General features: G+C 40.5%; 1 protein-coding gene across 13 annotated transcripts in view; it reads right to left on the bottom strand.

Moving 5' to 3' along the window:
* Positions 1-18,980, bottom strand: part of SYNE1 (spectrin repeat containing nuclear envelope protein 1) — a 479,896-nt gene that overhangs the window by 260,548 nt on the left and 200,368 nt on the right. For all 13 annotated transcript variants that reach the window (XM_047769899.1, XM_047769909.1, XM_047769910.1 and 10 more), the window contains 10 exons: positions 16,732-17,360; positions 13,962-14,141; positions 12,461-12,611; positions 11,957-12,115; positions 9,614-9,796; positions 6,155-6,256; positions 5,005-5,208; positions 3,757-3,964; positions 2,820-2,932; positions 798-1,003 (listed from right to left, as the gene is read on the bottom strand). In XM_047769899.1, the coding sequence (XP_047625855.1) occupies positions 798-1,003; positions 2,820-2,932; positions 3,757-3,964; positions 5,005-5,208; positions 6,155-6,256; positions 9,614-9,796; positions 11,957-12,115; positions 12,461-12,611; positions 13,962-14,141; positions 16,732-17,360 (2,135 nt within the window). The remainder of the gene's footprint in view (positions 1-797; positions 1,004-2,819; positions 2,933-3,756; positions 3,965-5,004; positions 5,209-6,154; positions 6,257-9,613; positions 9,797-11,956; positions 12,116-12,460; positions 12,612-13,961; positions 14,142-16,731; positions 17,361-18,980) is intronic.

Raw genomic sequence — 18,980 nt, 5'->3', positions numbered from 1 at the left:
ATCACAGCTGGTAATTACCAGCAAAACTACATTCCTGTGTCGGTGGGCACTTAACTTTGTGTCTTACTACAAAGTCTCTGAACTGGGGCCAGTGGATAAATGGGGTGGTGGAAGCCCTGGGAAAAGCACAGAAAGTCACCTCTGTGTCTTTGTACCTTGTGGGGATCTGAATATGACACAAGAGCTCTAGAGTTCTTAAATTTTGAAAACAAGGTAAATTCTCTAAGAAATCTGGACAAGAGTCAGGCAAATTACTCTCCAACCAAAAAGCCATTTTGATTGTATGGACGTCTTTCTTCTCCCAGTAGTAGAAGCTTTTGTTTTTTTGTTGTTTTTTTTTTCCCTTCTAATTTTATATTCACCCTTGTTGACACAGCTTCCTGTTTGGAATCTTGATTCACAAACACACAATGGATGCCTTCTGTCTTGATTCCAACCCAGCAGAAGCAGCCCCAAAGAAAAGATCTGGATCATCTAAAACCTGGACGTCATGATTCTAGTATCTTAAATCAGCCAAAAAAATAAAATAAAATATACGTGCATTTACGCCACCTACAACTATTAATGAATATAATTCCTTCCTTTTTCTCTGTATCAAAGGTAAAGCCAAATGACGCCACCAGAGTCTGGGCAATCAGTTCTTGTCCCTGTATGAACCTGGGCTTAAGATCAAAACTCACTACAATTTAAACTCATAATTTCAAATGTTATTTGTGTATTCCCAGTGGCTCTTTTCTCTAAATATTTGAAGCCATTTTCTGTGTATGATGAAATCTACACTGGTCAAAACAACCTACCTCCCAAGTTCCAAAGCACAGTCTTGAAGAGCTTGTTTGTCTTTAAGGCACTGTTGCAGAAATGCTTGAAACTCTTCGTTAGCCTTTGTAATTTGTTCCTGAATGCTACCGACGATTTGTTTAGACAAATGCGCATACAAAGTTTGTCCTTCTCGAGTCACGGCATCAAGCTTGCTCTGCCCATCACTGACTGAATCCAAAATGTTCTGATTTGGGAAATAAAGGTAATATATAATATTCGCTATTACTCAGAGACCCTGCTCCAGAGGAACATTAATTATAAATCTGACCTGAGAGAGTAGAGCAAGAGAAGAAAAATGGAGCCCAAAGAAAACACGTCTTTGGAGTTCCCGTCGTGGTGCAGCGGAAACGAACCCGACTAGGCATCATGAGGTTGCCAGTTCCATTCCTGGCCTCGCTCAGTGGGCTAAGGATCCAGCGTTGCCGTAAGCTGTGGTGTAGGTCACAGACACGGCTCAGATCTGGTGTTGCTGTGGCTGTGATGTAGGCCGGTGGCTACAGCTCTGATTAGACCCCTAGCCTGGGAACCTCCATGTGCCGTGGGTGTGGCCCTAAAAAGACAAAACACACATGCAAAAAGTCTTTAACGAGGCTGGAATGAGCCTGATGTCTACAATTGGATAAATCAAGACTTATAATGGATGATGGTGCCAGCCTGTCAGTGGAACCACTGAGGACAAACTATGAACAAGGTGGAGCCGCAAAGGATGTTCTTAGCAAGGTCTGTTCTCATCTCACCCCATTCTCATCATCCCAGCCTGGTCCAGGCTCCCCTCCTCACATGGTTAGTGTGACATCTTCTAAGGAGTCAACTGTCTCTACCCCTCCTCTTTGTCCGGTCCAACCTGTGCACAAAACCCTGCCTTGGAATCCCTTCTTCTCTTGGTATGTACCTCTTCCTTGGAAGATCATACACATGGGTGGGGCTTCAACAGAGCAAAGAAGCCCAGAGCTGCTGTGCTAGCCCTGCCTCTCTCCTGAGCCCCAAAGTGCCATTTGTGGTCATCGCTCAGCCTTTTCTTTGTGGAGTTCTATTGCATCTCGAGCCTCAAAGCCAGAGTTCCCTGGTGGCACAGCAGTTTAAGGCTCTGGTGTTGTCACTGCTGTGGCATAAGTTTGATACATGCCTTGGGCATGGCAAAAAAAAAAAAAAAAAAAGGAATTCCCACTGTGGCTCAGTGGGGCTAGTATCCATGAGGATACGGGTTTCGTCCCTGGCCTTGCTCAGTGGGTTAAGGATCCAGCATTGCCACAAGCTGCAATGTAGCTCGCAGATGTGACTCGGATCTGACATTGCTGTGGCTGTGGTGCAGGCCCCAGCTGCAGCTCTAATTCGACCCCTAGACTGGGAACTTCCATATGCCATAGGTGTGGCACTAAAAAGAAATCATAAAATAAAACAGATCCTCCAAGGGATAACACCATATCTGAATTCACTGTGCCTCCTGCAAAACCAGTTCCCTATATAATAATGATCTTTCTACCCTGGCTGGTAATGAGTTTTCTACATAATTGCCATCACCCATTAGGCCACAAAAATCCTTGTGTTCCTCACTGATTTTTTAAAGAAATTTTTATAATACTTAACACAGTGCTTTGCTCAGATCGGCTGCTTGAAAAACTTGATCAAAACTCAATTTGAACCTAGTCTCCTATCAATCATTCTTAACTCTACTTCACAGTGGCCTTCTCTTATCTGAATTTATACACTTTTCATAGTCTGTAACATGTATGAAAGTTATAACATCTATTGCTTCTATCTGAGTATATTCTAGCTCCAAATTGAGATGTTATAAAAAAAAAACCACAAGCTGTGTCTTCTTCCTCTTAAAACTCCTCCATGATAATGATACAAATTAGATAGTTATTTATGCTTTTACTGCTATAAAAGCTAAAATTAGGTTTATTCCAAAGAATAATCAACAGGCTCAAAAAGAGAGGAAAGGGGTCTAGAAATTCTTTTTCTCAACCTATTTTTCACATTACTTATCTTCTTCATACCTGGAGATCATGGAGCTTTGCCTCGAGAACTTTGCTGTCCCCGGTTCTATCTGATGATTCCTTTGCCGCTGCCTTTATTCCAGAAAACCATTCTTGAAATTCCTGCATAGACTCTTTGGAAAGTAACAAAAATAAGAAATACATCCAAAACATGGAAAGAGCTTCCGGGATTATCCCAATGAATTAATTCTGGCCTCGGTCTATTGCATCTTGCCTTACAATACATTCCAGAAAGAAAACAATCATAATAACCACACAGACCAAGATACTATAAGGTCTACAACCACAACTGTTCATGATAGAATTGAGAAATTACCTCAGAGAAAAGAGTGAAAAGAAATTTGTATTCCTGACCTGTCCAATTTCCCATTGGGTGTCTTTCTTTTGCAAACGAACAATAACTGCCTGACTATGTGAGAGTGAGCAGTGTCCTGGGGGACATTAAAGTCACTTCTGTGGCAAAGGGAAGAACCATCTCCTCGGTCCACTAAGCTGACTTAGCGCATCTCACACCACACCAGAGCAGAGGCACCGCTGTGTGGGAAGCCAAGCCAGGGACACATGACCAGCAATTTCCTGAATTACATGGTGGCCTCTCCTGAGATCCAAGTTTAACTGTGCCACTTCACCAGAGCAGCGGGAGTGATTTTCCACACACACGTCCAGCTAGGAATTGAACTGAAACTCAGGATCATCAAAATGGCAGACTCCTGCTTCCTTGGGGGGAAAGCGGAAACCTCTGCGTGAGCTGAGAGCCCAACCACAGCGCTGCTCTTGCTCAAATCTCAACACACACACACACACACACACACACCAATTTAAAAAGTGACTCTGGTGGAAAGTGTTTTCAAACTTCTGCCGGCAGTTTCTAGGCAGCATTTGGTTTGGACTGTTTCTTGTAAACAAACTATTCACGCGAAGGCCTCTGGGAGCTCACCATGGAAGTGTTTTTCCAGTGACTCCTGAAGGCTGGCCTGTGTCTTGGAGCAAGACTGGCTCACAGCCTCGTATCTCTTAATCAGCCCAGTCATCGCACTGCCCAAGCTCTCCAACTCCACCGAGTGGTACTTGCGGCACAAGCTATTGAGATTTTCTTGGGTGGAGCTGATGTTGCTTTGCTGACTTTGAAGCTCTTTTTGTATTTCCTGTAGAATAAAAGCATGCCACTGAAGGATATTCATCACAGAGATATGCCAGCTACTCAACTCTGGGACTTTTTTTTTTTTTTTTTTTAATTGATGCTGTTGAAATCTATTCAGAAAGATATACATTTGGAGGAGTTTTTCAAAAAGTATTTGTGATGGATCTGTGTTGATTCTTGCAGAATTCTGCCCAGTTCTCCTTGAGAGCAACGGTGAACAGCTGTTGAGAGGTAGCTGGGGTTTGGATCAGAGTCTAGGATTTCAAGCAAATTAGACATTTCTTTGTGGGTTCCAGCCCATGACCTTGGGTGTAGTTAGTGGATTAGAGACTATTCATGGAGCCCATCTCCTAGGTCTGCATCTTTAATAGGCCACAGGGACTTTGTTTCAGATTCACAGGCCACACTCAAAGCCCCAGGAGTTAATTTACAAATATAAACGTCCTTAGTCTCAAGCACAGTTAAGAAAACATGCTAAAAGAACACAGACCACATATGCTGAAAAGTCACTTCCCAAGCTTGATAGACAACTGCTCAGGGACGTCCTCTGTGAATATGTGACTGTGCACAGATGACACAGAAGTAGAATATTTTCTCCACTATTTTTCAAATATATCCTTCTCTAGATGAAAGCAGTCACACTGACCAATAACAATAATTAAGTGATAAAAAACTATGTCGTTTCCAAATTTGAAAATTCATGGCAATTCAAATAGTTCTTCTATAGGCTCTACCTTTTTACTAATACATATATAAGTGAATATATATATTTAGTATATGTATACAAACAAGTACAACCTATGAGCAGATCCTAGAGCAAAGCATGCTTTCTGGCTTTCGAATTTTCATCTCAGGTTTCTTACCATCTGCTTGCAGTTCTCCAGCTGTTATTTACTTTGCTGTGTCCTATATCATGAATTAGTCAGTCTGGAGTTAGTATGGGTAATGGAGAACAGAGGTTATATTTGGATGAAAGTCACTGTAAAACAGGAGAATGAAAGTGACTGCTGAAGTGTAAGCCCCCCGTGACAGTTTATGACTTACCTTCACTTTTCTCAGCCCTTCGCAAGTCTCAGTTTGGGCGCAGTTCATCAGGGAGTCTTCTAGTTTTGTCAGCCAGGTCGCTATGTCGCTAATGAACTTCTCCACTTGTGCACTCTGAGCAGTGAACGCTTTCAAGGTCCCTTTGGCTTCCTCTGTAATTTCTTTGGCATGCTCCAGCTTCTGCCTCAAGTCGGCTTCTATAAACTAAACATAAAGTAAGAGTTCATTAACATCTGTGAAGACCAGCGCACTCACTCAGCAGGAATCTCGTGCAGGAGGAACCCCATTCATGGGCAGCTTAACTGTAAAAGTCGCAGACGCCCAACCACGGTTGCTAATTCCACTCTTCTAAGAAGGAAAATCAGTGGGTGCAAGTTGCCAAATATTTGAAGTAATGGGGCAACGGAAAAAGGGAAGAGTGCCGTTAACACTGAACTTTGAAAATGGAAGTTTGGACGGAGGTCCCAGGGAATCCATGAAATCCCATTTCAAAAGCAGGGCTGGACCCACACAGTTACCAAGGTTGGGACCAAAATCCTGCTCTTTGTTGTCCTGGGAAACGCGCACACATTTTTGGCCCTGATGTAGCTGCTGCTTTGAACAAACACTACTTTGGGATTTTCATCATGAAGCGATGTCATTTTTGGCTCTCATTTAAAATACTCGATGAGGGAGTTCCTGTTGTGGCTCAGCGGTTACAAACCCGAATAGTATGCACGAGGATGCAGGTTTGATCCCCGGCCTCACTCAGTGAGTGGGTTAAGGACTGGCACTGCTGTGATCTGAGGTGTAGGCCGCAGATGCAGCTCGGATCCCGCACTGCTGTGGCTGTAGCATAGGCTGGCAGCTGAAGCTCCAATGCGACCCCTAGCCTGGGAAGTAGGCATGTGGGAAATTCCATATGCTGCAGGTATGGCCCTAAAAAGACATCCCCCCCCAAAAAGAAAAGAAATATGCTATTAGTACTAGCACAAGGAATTCTAAAGATGTTACTGTTTGTGTTTGCTTAGAATTATGATAACTATAAGAATATAAACATACATACATAGACAAGTACTTTATGCATTAATATATCCATAAATATCCCTATATATGTATTTTTGAGAGGATATAGTGTATAGAATTGCTATAAACTTGATTGAGTGCTTACCTGAAGGTCTGGTGGCGTTTCTGGATTTTTAGTTAATTCTTTAAGATCGTTAACTTTGGAATGAAGTTCTTCCAATCTCAATGCTTTCTTTTTAACCTCAGACTGCCAAAATAAAAGACAAAGGGGAAAGGCATAACTATTCTAAATACGGACATGTTACACTTGGCCTTTAATACGTTCAAGCATTAAGTGTGTCAAAATGCCCAACTACAATCCAGAAAACCAAACCAAACCAAACAACAACAAAAAAACCCCACAAAACTCTGCTTCATTTTCTGAGGGCTCTTATTTTTAATGAATGTGGAAAAATGTCACCATTAACTTTCATTGGCAATGTGAGGGAGGATGTGGCATTTTCTTTCTTCCCACCCTCTTTTATTGGAGAAAAAGAAATAAAGCTCCTGGAAAAAATTAAGCACTGACCAAAAGTCTTGAGTCAGAGGGGATTTTCAGCAGACTGCTGTCTACTCGTTAGTATTAATATCACTGGCTATTATGGCAGCAGTAAGTCTTGAGGAAGCACTTCAAAACAAAGACACATCAGGAGCGCCTCTTAATTATGGTAGACTAGAGGTCATACGTAAGAAACATTTCAAATAAAAATTTTAAGGGTGTTAAAATAGAAATCGGGTTGATTAGGAAATCTGACATTTAACATTTTACCTTCTTTTTTTTTTCACCAACACTAACACAAAAAGAAAGCATAATCAAGGTATCATTACTGAACAAATCAGATGTTTATAAACTCCAGTAGTTATTTGGGTCCACAAAGGACCAATGAATTAAAGCATTCTTCTCCATGGAAATGTGGTGTTCTGGTATTTTGTGGACACTAACAAACCTCCTGATGCCTTCAGCCCAGAAAGTAATTTACTCACCCAGTAAGAAGTGATGGATTGACTGTCAGGCCCAGTGGCCTTCCCCAGAAGCAGCCTGGGCAATTAAGGAATCTCACCTACGCAACCACACTTCATTTCCTGCACGGCAGCAGCACTGGCCCTGTCAGGCCCTGGGTTTACTGATTAGCTGGTGACTTGCAGAGGTGACATAAAAAAACCCATCCCTGCAAGTGAGTGACTAACCTGGACATAGAGAAGGTGGCTGACACCCTCTGGCTCCTTGAGGTCAGTACCAGGAGCATCCTGTAGGCTGACTGAACAACTCGCCCTGATTTGCAGCATTTACCACCAGTTTTTGCTACAACAGGAGTCACCAAACATGGACTTTGAAGAGCCACACGGTAGCACACATTCTAAGGTATTTCCATCATGTGGATATAATAAATGTCAATAACTTAAGAGCCTAGATGGGGGCGTTCCCATCGTGGCACAGCGGAAATGGATCCAACTAGGAACCATGAGGCTGCGGGTTCGATCCGCCTTGCTCAGTGGGTTAAGGATCCAGTGTTGCTGTGAGCTGTGGTGTAGACCGCAGATGTGGCTTGGGTTCCGAGTTGCTGTGGCTCTGGCGTAGGCTAGTGGCTACAGCTCCAATTAGACCCCTAGTCTGGGAACCTCCATATGCCACGGGTGCAGCCCTATAAAGACAAAATACAAAAAAAAAAAAAAAAGAGCCTTGATAACAGTAATATGTAGAATAACAATTAGGACATAACATGCTTTGAGTATTTACAGCCTTCATTTTAAATTCCATTTATTTAATTGTACAGTTATTTACAATTTAATATTTTTTTCTTTTTAAAGCTGTACCTATGGCACATGGAAGTTCCCAGGCTAGGGGTTGAATTGGAGCTGCAGCTGCCAGTAAATACTACAACCACAGAAATGCCAGATCTGAGCCACATCTGCGACCTATGCCACAGTTTGAAGCCATGCTGGATCTTTAACCCACTTACGAGGCCAGGGATCGCACACGCATCCTCACCAGCACCATGTCAGGTTCTCAACCCAATGAGCCACAATGGAAACGCCTACAATTCAATTTTAAATAGTGGTTGTGTTTAACACTAGCTTGAGAAATTCCTAAATACCTAATTATTGACTTTTGTGAGCTGGTACCAGCTGTATTCTAGCACACAGCACTGTTCGAGCTGTTCTGTTAATTTAACATCAAAGGACGACTTTGCTTGTTTGCCAAAGCAAAAAACAGATAAGAACTAAAGAGGCTTTGGGATCCCTTTCCTGACTGTACGTTGAGTCTGGATAATTCCCTCTACTTCTGTGTGCTCTTAGAACTAGGAACAATCCACAGAATATTCTTTGGGTCAAAGAGATAGCTGATTACTTAGGAAATACAGATGATTCAGACCTCATTTTATTTCAGGCTACAGGCCTTCTTTCCTGCGACAGTCAAGTTCCACATGTGTGCCAGGCACAGTGCCAGGCCCCAGAGCACACAATGAAAACCGTCTCTTCCCTGATCAAGGGCACTGTCAGTCCTGTGCTTTGTGAAACAGGTTATCTCTGGCCACTCTTTCTCCCCTTACCCTGCTTCACTTTTCACTATAGCACAATTCCAGCTCGACATGTGACATATGCTATAATACATACATTATATTCATGTAAATACCACTGAGGGTGTGACTGGTTTACCATTAAATTCTCAATGTCTAAAACAGTGCCTAACGTATTTTAGATGCCCATTAGGAATTTAACAGGTGGATGAATAAATGAATGCAAGACATGGAAATAAAAGGAGTTGAAAATAAACTGGTGTCTTGAACTTGAAAAGCCCACTATCTGTGGAAGCCTGTGACACTCCAAGGTCCAGCTTTCTTCCATTTCTGAAAAGGCCGTGGAAGAACCCAGCACCTCATCTAAGTGTTCAGGACATGGTCAGTACTCAGTAAACATTTTGCTTGAAAGAAGAAAAAATAAATATGCAACATTACTAAATTGCAAACATGTGGGTTTCCAATAGGAAAGTGGTTTGTCATAATCTCAGACACATGGGGCAAATTATAGGTTTTATGAATCTCTACAGTTCTGCTAATACCTTTTTTTTTTTTTTTTGGCTTTTCCAGGGCTGCACCCACGGCACATGGAGGTTTCCAGGCTAGGGGTCTAATCGGAGCTGTAGCCACTGGCCTATGCCACAGCCATAGCAATGTGGGATCCGAGCCACATATGCAACCTACACCACAGCTCACGGCAATGCCAGATCCTTAACCCACTGAGTGAGGCCGGGGATATGAACCCACAACCTCAGGGTTCCTAGTTGGATTTGGATTCGTTAACCACTGAGCCATGACAGGAACTCCCCTTCTGCTAATACTTTAAATAAAGAGTTCCAACTAAGACGTGATAAAAATGCAAAAAACACCCGCCCCCATCCATAGCCTATTCAACTTTCAAGCAAACAGCAAAAGATAGTAAAGAGTTTTGTGACGCTCATATGTGTCTTGAAAAAAAGAATGAATTCGACTAAAAGGGTACAGTGTTTTCGTAGTCTGGTCAATGAGGCACCACAAGTTACTATATGAAGGTGTAGTCATTTTACCTCAAATTCTTTCAGGAATTCTTCTGCTCTGAGGCTGTTATTCAGATTGCTGATGCTTTTGGCCACCTGTGGCACAGAATTGTTGGACCAACCGTCGATCTCATCTTTACTCGTAAGTATATCATCCCAGATGGACATGCTCACCCTCAGCCTATCCATGTTTTCCTCAATTTTCTCTGATATCTGGAAGAGAAAAGAAAGGCCAAATCATTGAATCTGAGTCCTTAAGACACTCTTTGTCCACCAAAGTACTAAATACATCAATGCCACCTTCATATTCTGAACAAAAAACTAAAGTTTTACAACTCTTATTAAAATCTAGGAGTTCCCGTTGTGGCTCAGTATAAATGAATCTGACCAGCATCCACAAGGATGCCGGTTCAATCCCTGGCCTCACTCAGTGGGTTAAGGATCCAGTGTTGCTGTGGCTGTGGCGTAGGCTAGCAGCTGAAGCTTCGATTTGACCCTTAGTCTGGGGACCTCCACATGCCATGGGTGTGGCCCTAAAAAGACAAAAAAAAAAAAAATCCAGTTAGTGCACCTGGCTCAAGTAGACGCTAACCATTACACTGTATCTGTCATCAGGAGAGTTGATGGAATTTCAATTTTCATCTGCAAATTGGAAAACTAAATAATAACGGGTCTGTTGCCGTTTTACTATAACTCTAAGGTTTAATTTTATGCAGGATAGGAGACCTTCTAGGGCAGCACTGAATTCATTCATTCATTCATTCATTCATTTATTCTTTGGTCACCTTGTAGCATATGGAGCTCCTGGGCTAGGGATCAGATCCAAGCCACAGCCACGAACTAAGCTGCATCTGTGCAGATCCTTAACCCACTGTGCCAGGTCAGGGATTGAACCCGCATCCCAGCACTCCCAAGATGCTGCCGATCCCATGGTGCTATCACGAAAGCTCCACATTTATTTTCTAAAGTGACACAATAAGCCCTTTTTGTAATGCTAAGATATAAAAATGTGCATAATTAAATTCAAACATGTTTATAAGTAAATACATAGGAGAGCAAACAACTGTTCATGCTTACAGTATTATTGTCTAACAATCTTCCCATAAGAATGCCTCCCCCCTCCTTTTTTTTTTTTTTTTGTCTTTTTGCCTTTTCTAGGGCCGATCCCACAGCATATGGAGGTTCCCAGGCTAGGGCTCGAATCAGAGCTACAGCTGCCAGCCTACACCACAGCCACAGCAATGCCAGATCCGAGCCGCGTCTGCAATCTACACCACAGCTCACGGCAACGCTCGTCCTTAACCCATTGAGCAAGGCCAGGGATGGAACCTGCAACCTCATGGTTCCTAGTCGGATTTGTTAACTACTGAGCCATGACGGGAACTCCAAGAATGCCCTTTTAAGAGTGGGGGCAGAGAAGCTTTCCCGAAGTCCCCAAATTATCTGATTATAATATGCAAAGTTCAATATCTAACTTTAGTAATTTAGCTTCAGGGAATCCATTGTAGGTGAAAGTTCTGAACCTAGCTATCGATAATAGGAGGGCGACAGAATCACAGGATTTATGAGCTAGAAAACATAATGCGAAATATGTATGGATTAAGATTCACGGTTCCAGAAAAATCAGAAAACTTGCTGTATAGTTACATAGCTAGCAAATGACAGAGCACGAACTATAAACCCAAGGATGTAAATTACAAGTCTAATGTTTTTCCATGCAAAATTACAGTCTTATTACATTAAATTATTATACATTATGGTTTAATATTCTGTAGAATGTTTATAAATTATTGTTCTATTTTATTCTCGATCTCAGAGTTTCGAGAAGAAAAACAGTTGGTTATATAAATATATTATGATTGAAGCTATCAAGTGAAAAATTCGAGGAAATCTGCCAGTGAGTTTTAACAAAATAATGCAAATAATTTTTAACTATTTCTAAATTGTATGTGAAAAAAAAGTTGTATTTTTCTTTAGAGTTTTCATTTTGAATTTGGTATTAAAAGTTAAAAATGGAATTCAGGGAGTTCCCATTGTGGCACAGCGGAAAGGAATATGACTAGTATCCATGAGGATGTAGGTTCCATCCTGGCCTTACTCAGTGGGTCGGAAATCCCACATTGCTGTGAGCTGTGGTGTAAGTTGTAGACGGGGCTTGGATCCTGCGTTGCTGTGGCTGAGGTGTAGACTGGCAGCTATAGCTCTGATTGGACGCCTAGCCTGGGAACTTCCATATGCCGCAGGTATGGCCCTAAAGAGCAAAAAAAAAAAAAAAAAAAAATGGAATTTTCACTCCTGAATAATCATTTGCCCAAAAAATGTGATTGAGAAATATGTTTAAGCCATTCAGAGAATCCCAGGGGATGCACTTACATCCAGCCATTTGTCCACAGTGCTTTCCATGTCTGTTTTCACCAAGGTGAAATCACCACTGTGAATTTTTTTCAGCTCAGACAACAACTGTTTTCCTTTACTGGTAAAGTTATCCAACTCTTTCTGTTTATTACACATTTCATTCTTGGCAGTTTCATGCTGTGAACATAAACGTTTCCTTGATTAATAAGATAATCAGTTATAAGTCAAGAATTTAAAAACCACATGCCTCCAAGTAATTTAATTCATGATTAACCTGATGCAGAAACATAATGAGCTATAAAATATACATAATTTTCTCAAATTTCTAGAATCCTAGGATATAAGCATTTCTTAAAAAAAAAAAAAGAAAGAAAGAAAAAAGAGAAGAGCTTATCAGCAGCATGAATTATCTAAGAATTATCTGCATCGAAATGTATTGACCAGAGTTGTGTAGAGAATGCCTTGGGTCAAAAACAAATCTACCAAGAAAGTCTAATAAATAAATGCATGTTGAAGTATTACCTTGGATAAAATCCACTTAAGATCCTCCTGATCTTTTACAGTAGTTCTGGTTGCAATCACATTGCTGGCGTTTTCTAGGACTTTAGATACAACTGACTTCAAATTCTGATATTCTCTCATTAAGTCAATAAGTCCACAGCATTGACCCTGACTGTGATAATTAAAGAAAATACATCATTTATTGTCATGTATCAGGATTGGGATGAGTTCCCTATGATTCAACCTGATATATAACTACATAAATGTACTCTGATGAATGCTGGAATCAAGGAGAAACCGTATTTCTACCTACTGAGGTCAAAAGAGTTGTGGTCTATGTGACTTTGATGTACAAAATGTTCTCCATGAATGAAGAATCCACACAGCCACAAAAACCAATCTGTTAAAGTTTTGAAAAATGTCCTTTGATTTAATTACTTCATAATGATGTGGGTTGAGGGGAAGCAACCCCCTTCAAAGACGACAAAAAATAAAATTTCATAATAATTAAAATGCACAGTTTATTTTCTTTTCCACTTCAATGACACAAATTTTCATGAAATCTATGAGAATTGTCAAAATACGAGATACTTCTTGTGCATACAAGAAAAATGCCTTTGAGCAAACAATTCTTCATCCAGGAATTTTTTTCCAAAAAAAGAGATGCGTACTAAGATTTAGATAAAATTATATTCTTCATACCATTATTTATAATAGGGGAAAAATTAGAAATAACCCAAATGTTAAAAATAGGCCAAGAGTTGAATAAATTGAGATACATTCTTACAATTGAATACTATGCAACTTCTAACAAATCACAATTTAAGAGAATGTTTAATAACACGGAATAAAGTTTGTACGATATGGTTGATTTTTTTTTAAAGCCTACATTAATAGCCTACATACCTAATAAAAAACTTCTGTACACACAAAAAAATTAAATGTGAATGTTTACTGATGCTTTATTTGCAGTCATCCAAAAAAAAAAAACCCAAACATCCATCAATTGGTGAATGGATCAACTGTGGTACACCTAGTAAATGGAATATTATTCAGCTATGTGAAAAAAAAATTAGGGAATGTTTTCAGGCAGTAGAATGATTCCGGTGAAATTTGATGGTACACAACTAAGTAAATTTGTTAAATTCCCACAGTTTAAGGGCATACATTTAAAGGGGTGAATTTTACTCTATGTAAATTATATCTCAATGACAAACAAATACAATGAAACAAACAAACAAACAAAAAAACAGGTTTAAGACTCTCCTGGTGGCACCTTACAATTGTTGACCACTCTTGCTTTTAAGCATCCTATTTCACATGTAATTATTATCTCAAGATGACTTCCTCAGTAAAGTTCTGCAGGATGAAATGTTTAGTGTTACGAAATAGACACAGAATACCTAAGACGGCAAAAGATATTAAACTCTTGATCACACCAATGCAAATCAACAGGCCATGATCCAACATCACAAAATAAGTACAAAGTGAAAAACAAAAAGTAAGACGTTCTTTTACTTACTTTTCATGAATTAGTCTTTTGGTGTCATCCCAGGTGACCTCTAAGCGGTTGATCTCCCGGTCGACTTCAGGTGCAAAGGCTACATCTTTCTGAGCAATTTGCTTGGCTTTGTCTTTCAGCCAACATAGTTCATGCTCATGAGAATTCAGTTCATCTTCTAACTGATTGAAGACTCTCAATCTGTGAATTAAAATGTTATTGTACTATTAATTTACTAAAGGTAGTGAACTGGTATTTCCTCTCCATAAAGCATGCAAATGGTAGCTAGAAAGCTTTTAACACAGAGATTAATGTATATCAATGGATAATGATGCTTTTAAAGTTAACTTTACATAATTCAGACTGTTTGCATCTATTTTGCTTTGATGATACTAGAATTTTAAGACCAGGGTTGACACTGGAGGTAAAGTAGGTGAGTACTTATTACAAGGTCATTGGTAAGAAAGACTTCTGTGCCATGAAGTTCAATTCATATTAAAATAGTAATATTTAAACATATTTTTTAAATATTTTGAATGCTCATTCCAAATAAAAACAGCTCTACAATAAATATATAGTTGGAAACCTTAAATTACCAACTTTATTGAAAAGATGACCTTGAGAAAATGATCATGGATTTTTTTGGTCCTTAATATATTGATATTTGGGTATATATATAAAAAAAAGTGGCCACATAGAAGCAGCCGTGGACTCTTTAGTTCTTACATTTTGGTATAGAGCTGTAAACATGCATTAACTCATTTAATTCCAAAATAAAGTGGCTAGGAGCTGGCATTATCAATATTATAAGTGTTAGGTTCGTCCTGGGAAAAACAAGACTTAGCTCTAGGCTCTTGCCCAGCTCCTGGAGAGACATGACTAAGTCTTCCCGAAATCATGTGACCCAGTCTTAAAGACTACCTCACCCAGGAGAGTGTCTAAACCTCTGCTCATATCCCACTAACAATTCTCCCAAGCTGACTGGTCTATTCCTTTTTTACCCTATTTACAAAGTTTGCCGAAAGTACACAGATTGGTCTGTTCCTTTTCGCCCTATTTACATAAGAAATGGCCAGTCAGCTTCTGCACAGAAACCCCTTTCTTGGCACCCACGTAGAACCTCCCTCCTGGACCGGCTGACTTCCGAGACCTCCCCTTGTGAGTCAGCCTGGCAGTATACCCTGCTAATAAAGTCTTTTATGCCTGAACTTGGCTCTTGTCCTTTTGGCTGATCTTACGATAAGAAATCTTATGAGAATAGAAGGGATTTGTTCAAGGTCACCCAGTAACACATAAGTATGGTATGGCTGAGATATAATAAACCAATTGATTCCAGGCTACATTTTCCGTGGCCTGTTCATCAAGTTCAGTGCTAAGGGTACTAATGTGGCCCCTGAGCCAGATCTTGGCCTCCTCCAGCAGTTTTAGGATCTCCTGGTCTGCTTGGCCAGAGCAGCCCAGGGACGGCCATGCAGATGACTTCCTGAGTGAGCCTTTCTCCTTTGCCACACGTGGTTCCTCCTTCTCCCCTTACTCTAGAGACTACTTTTTCTGTCCCAAATCTTACTCTCTTTGGTAAATGTATAGCTAAACCACTCATACAGCTTTTGCCTGGGAGGCATATAACCTCGAGAGCCATTATCATCTAACCAAAGCCTTAGCTTCATGTTTGATTCTGGTTAAAAGGAAGCAAATGGCAATGATTCTAGCAGGGTCAATATAACCTTTATCAATTATGGACACCTTGGTATGCAGTACTGCAGCTGTTTCTTTGCCCCCCTGGGGTAAGGGGGGAACAGATGGAAGAGAAAGTGATCCGGAGAAGATGGACAGGGAGAAGTTCTATTAAGGAGGAAAAACAATCGAAAAGAAGGCTACAGTAAAAAATTAACGCTCAAATTTACTGCAGAAAAATACCCTTGACTCCTTAGTTTCTCTATACAACTTACCTGACAAAACCCCCAACGATGCTTAAGCCCACTTCTCTTCCTAAGCCAATGGTTAAAAGCGGTTGGGGAGAACAACTCTGCCAAGCTGATGGGCTTCATTTTAAGTCAATGAATACAAATCTCGAATGGCCACTTATCACTTACACAAGGGCCAGAGGTATCCTCATTTCTCCCTACATTTTCTCCCCACCACTCCCTGTTACTCACTCTCGACTCATGGACTTGCTCCAGTTCCTTCTGAGAGTTAGAGGCCACTGAGAAAGGATTCCCTCACATTTTACCACCGGAAAGACAAATCTATTTCACCTCCTTTCCCCTTGGCCTTCATTCTTGTTACAGAAGAGTTCCTTCTTCTATCGGTAAAAAATTGCCTTAAAATAGATTATATGATCAATATACTCTAAGTAAATAAGACCTGAGAGTGGCTTATCTGTAGCTCTCAGGAAAATCCATAAGAAAAACAAAGAAATTTTAGGACTTCTTAAGTGTTAAGATAATCATTACTTTTACCCTCAAACTATTTCAAAAAGTAGCTAAATATTGTATCACATAGTTTGCACAAGAGCTAACCCCAGAACAAATAAAAAGTAAACAATATATGGGAGGATTGGCCAAAGGGACCTGCACAGAGACCTCTACCAATGCTCTGCGATAATCCATGTGGGAAAAGAATCTAAAAGAGGATGGATATGTGTCTATGGGTAAAGGAGTCGCTTTGTTTTACAGCAGAAATTATTACAACCTTGCAAATTAACTATGGTTCAATAAAACTTAAGAAAAATGTAAAACAAAACAAACCAAACCAAACCAAGACAACGGGCTTGCACACAGTTTCCATTCACCTCTGCTGAAGAGCCTGACGGGTGGGTTCCTTGAGCCGCTCTCGGTCGGTCCTCTCCTCGATGTCCTCAATGCTTTGCAGCAGCTCCTCTTTCTGATCTTGGAATGCTTTTTTCAACACTGCCAGGGCATCTGCCTCACTCTGCTTGGTTCCCAGAAGGTTCTGGATCCTCTCTAATTCGAAGCAGAGGTGATCGACGGTAGTTCTGCAGGAAGTCCTTTGCTCGGAACTCCCGCCTTTGAGATGGTATTGGGCTTTGGTAAGGAGGCCGTCAAGACTGATGGCCGTCGATTCTAAGGTTTTCACCTCTCGAATAGCATCACTGAGGTCCTTTTCCAATAAGGCGGACTGTTTCTTGTTCATGCTGTTGGTTGCTTCCACCGTTTGCTTCAGACGGTGGAGAACCCCCGACAGAGAGGCCTGGCTCTGCAGGAATTCAGCCAGTTGGGACAGGGCCAGCTGCCGCCTCTCCACGACCTGGCTGGCCTCCTCGAACAGCTGGAAGCAGTCCTCTGCTTTGCCCTGCAGGAGGGGGAGGTCCTCCGCGCGGCCCAGAGCACTCAGCTTCGCTAGGTGGCCCTGCAGACTCTGCAGTTCTCCCTTTTTGCTCTCTACTTCTGCTGCGTGGTCCTGGAAGAGGAGAGAGTTACTGATTCCCCAGACCCACTCTATTTTACCTACACAAGTAGAGTCTGGATTCGTGATGTCAAGATGTTTTCTAAATGCAACAGATGGCGTCACACTTAAAGGCCAACTATGGCTCATCCTGTAGAAGCAGTCTTAAAATTTCACCTGTTTTACTCTCTATCTATCTATCTATCTATGTAGACATTTCCCATAAAGTACAACTCTGATTTGGAACTAATTCATTCCACGGAAAACAATTTGTGGATAGAAACAGTTAAAATAAATTATATATATATATAATTATATGTGTGTGTGTGTGTATATATATATACACATACATTATACATATAAATATATATCTTTTTAAATCTTCCAAATTTTCAATTTCTTTTGGCTATACATAGGCCTACAATATAACTAAAATATATATAGAATTAGCTCTATTTTAGAACTAATTAGATTTTACTTTAGAATTATCAATAGATGGAATTAGCTTTATTATATATAAAATACATATTATATACTTAAATTTTATATTATATAATATATTCATATACAAATTATAATATATATATATTAGAGCTAATTCTACAGAGTCTACAGAAAGCAGTGTAGGAACAGACACTTGTTCAAAGACAGTGGATAAGACAGATGGCAGACTGCACAAGTTATAGCTGCCTTCTTTCTTTCTTTTTTCTTTTTTTTTTTTGTCTTTATGCCATTTTTTGGGCCGCTCCTGTGGCATATGGAGGTTTCCAGGCTAGGGGTTCAATTGGAGATGTAGCCGCCGGCCTACGCCAGAGCCACAGCAACACAGGATCTGAGCCGCGTCTGCGGCCTACACCACAGCTCACGGCATCGCTGATCCTTAACCCACTGATCAAGCCAGGGATCGAACCCGCAACCTCATGGTTCCTAGTCGGATTCATTAAGCACTGAGCCACGATGGGAACTCCACTAGCTGCCTTCTTTCTAAATAGATGTAGATTAACAAATGTGGTGAGGCTGTTGCACAGCAAGTTTGACTAGCTCGCAATAAATCTTATTTAAAACCTAGCAGAAATTTGCCAAGGGACTCAGCCTGGTTCCCAATAAAGACAAATTATCATCTATCTTGATCTTGACCAGAGCGGCCTTAATATCCTCCTTCGGTTAACTACTAAACTTTGGAGGGCTTCTTTGAATATTTACGTTGGAAAATGTACAAATCCACTCTCCACCCCTATGAGATGTAAAGCTTTTTAAAGCCTCTGGCCAGTTCTACAACTCAAAAATATCTTTCCCAAGGAGATGTGTGTGCTGGGGGCGGGAAGCAGAGAGCCATCCTTTTAAAATGTAAATCATCCTTATCTTGTAACAGGATGATATGAGGAAGTACTTTTCCTTTGGGTAAAACCAGTTAGCAAACCCAGCATAGAGTCAGCATTCAATAAATATTACATGTTTTACTATTTAATACTGTTTAAGCCTACTACATACCTTATCTCCAAATATTCCAATGTTTGGTCAGTACCTGAATTTTTAAATGTTTTATTTTTTGATATCAGGATAGATATTATGCATAAGTTATAAATAAGAGAAATAAATCATGAATTTTAAATAACTTTCAATCTAAAGAGTAAT

This window comes from Phacochoerus africanus, chromosome 2, assembly GCF_016906955.1.
Source record: "Phacochoerus africanus isolate WHEZ1 chromosome 2, ROS_Pafr_v1, whole genome shotgun sequence".
Taxonomy (NCBI): domain Eukaryota; kingdom Metazoa; phylum Chordata; class Mammalia; order Artiodactyla; family Suidae; genus Phacochoerus; species Phacochoerus africanus.
The sequence above is the reverse complement of the archived record's forward strand: the minus strand, read 5'-3'. Positions and strand labels throughout refer to the sequence as shown.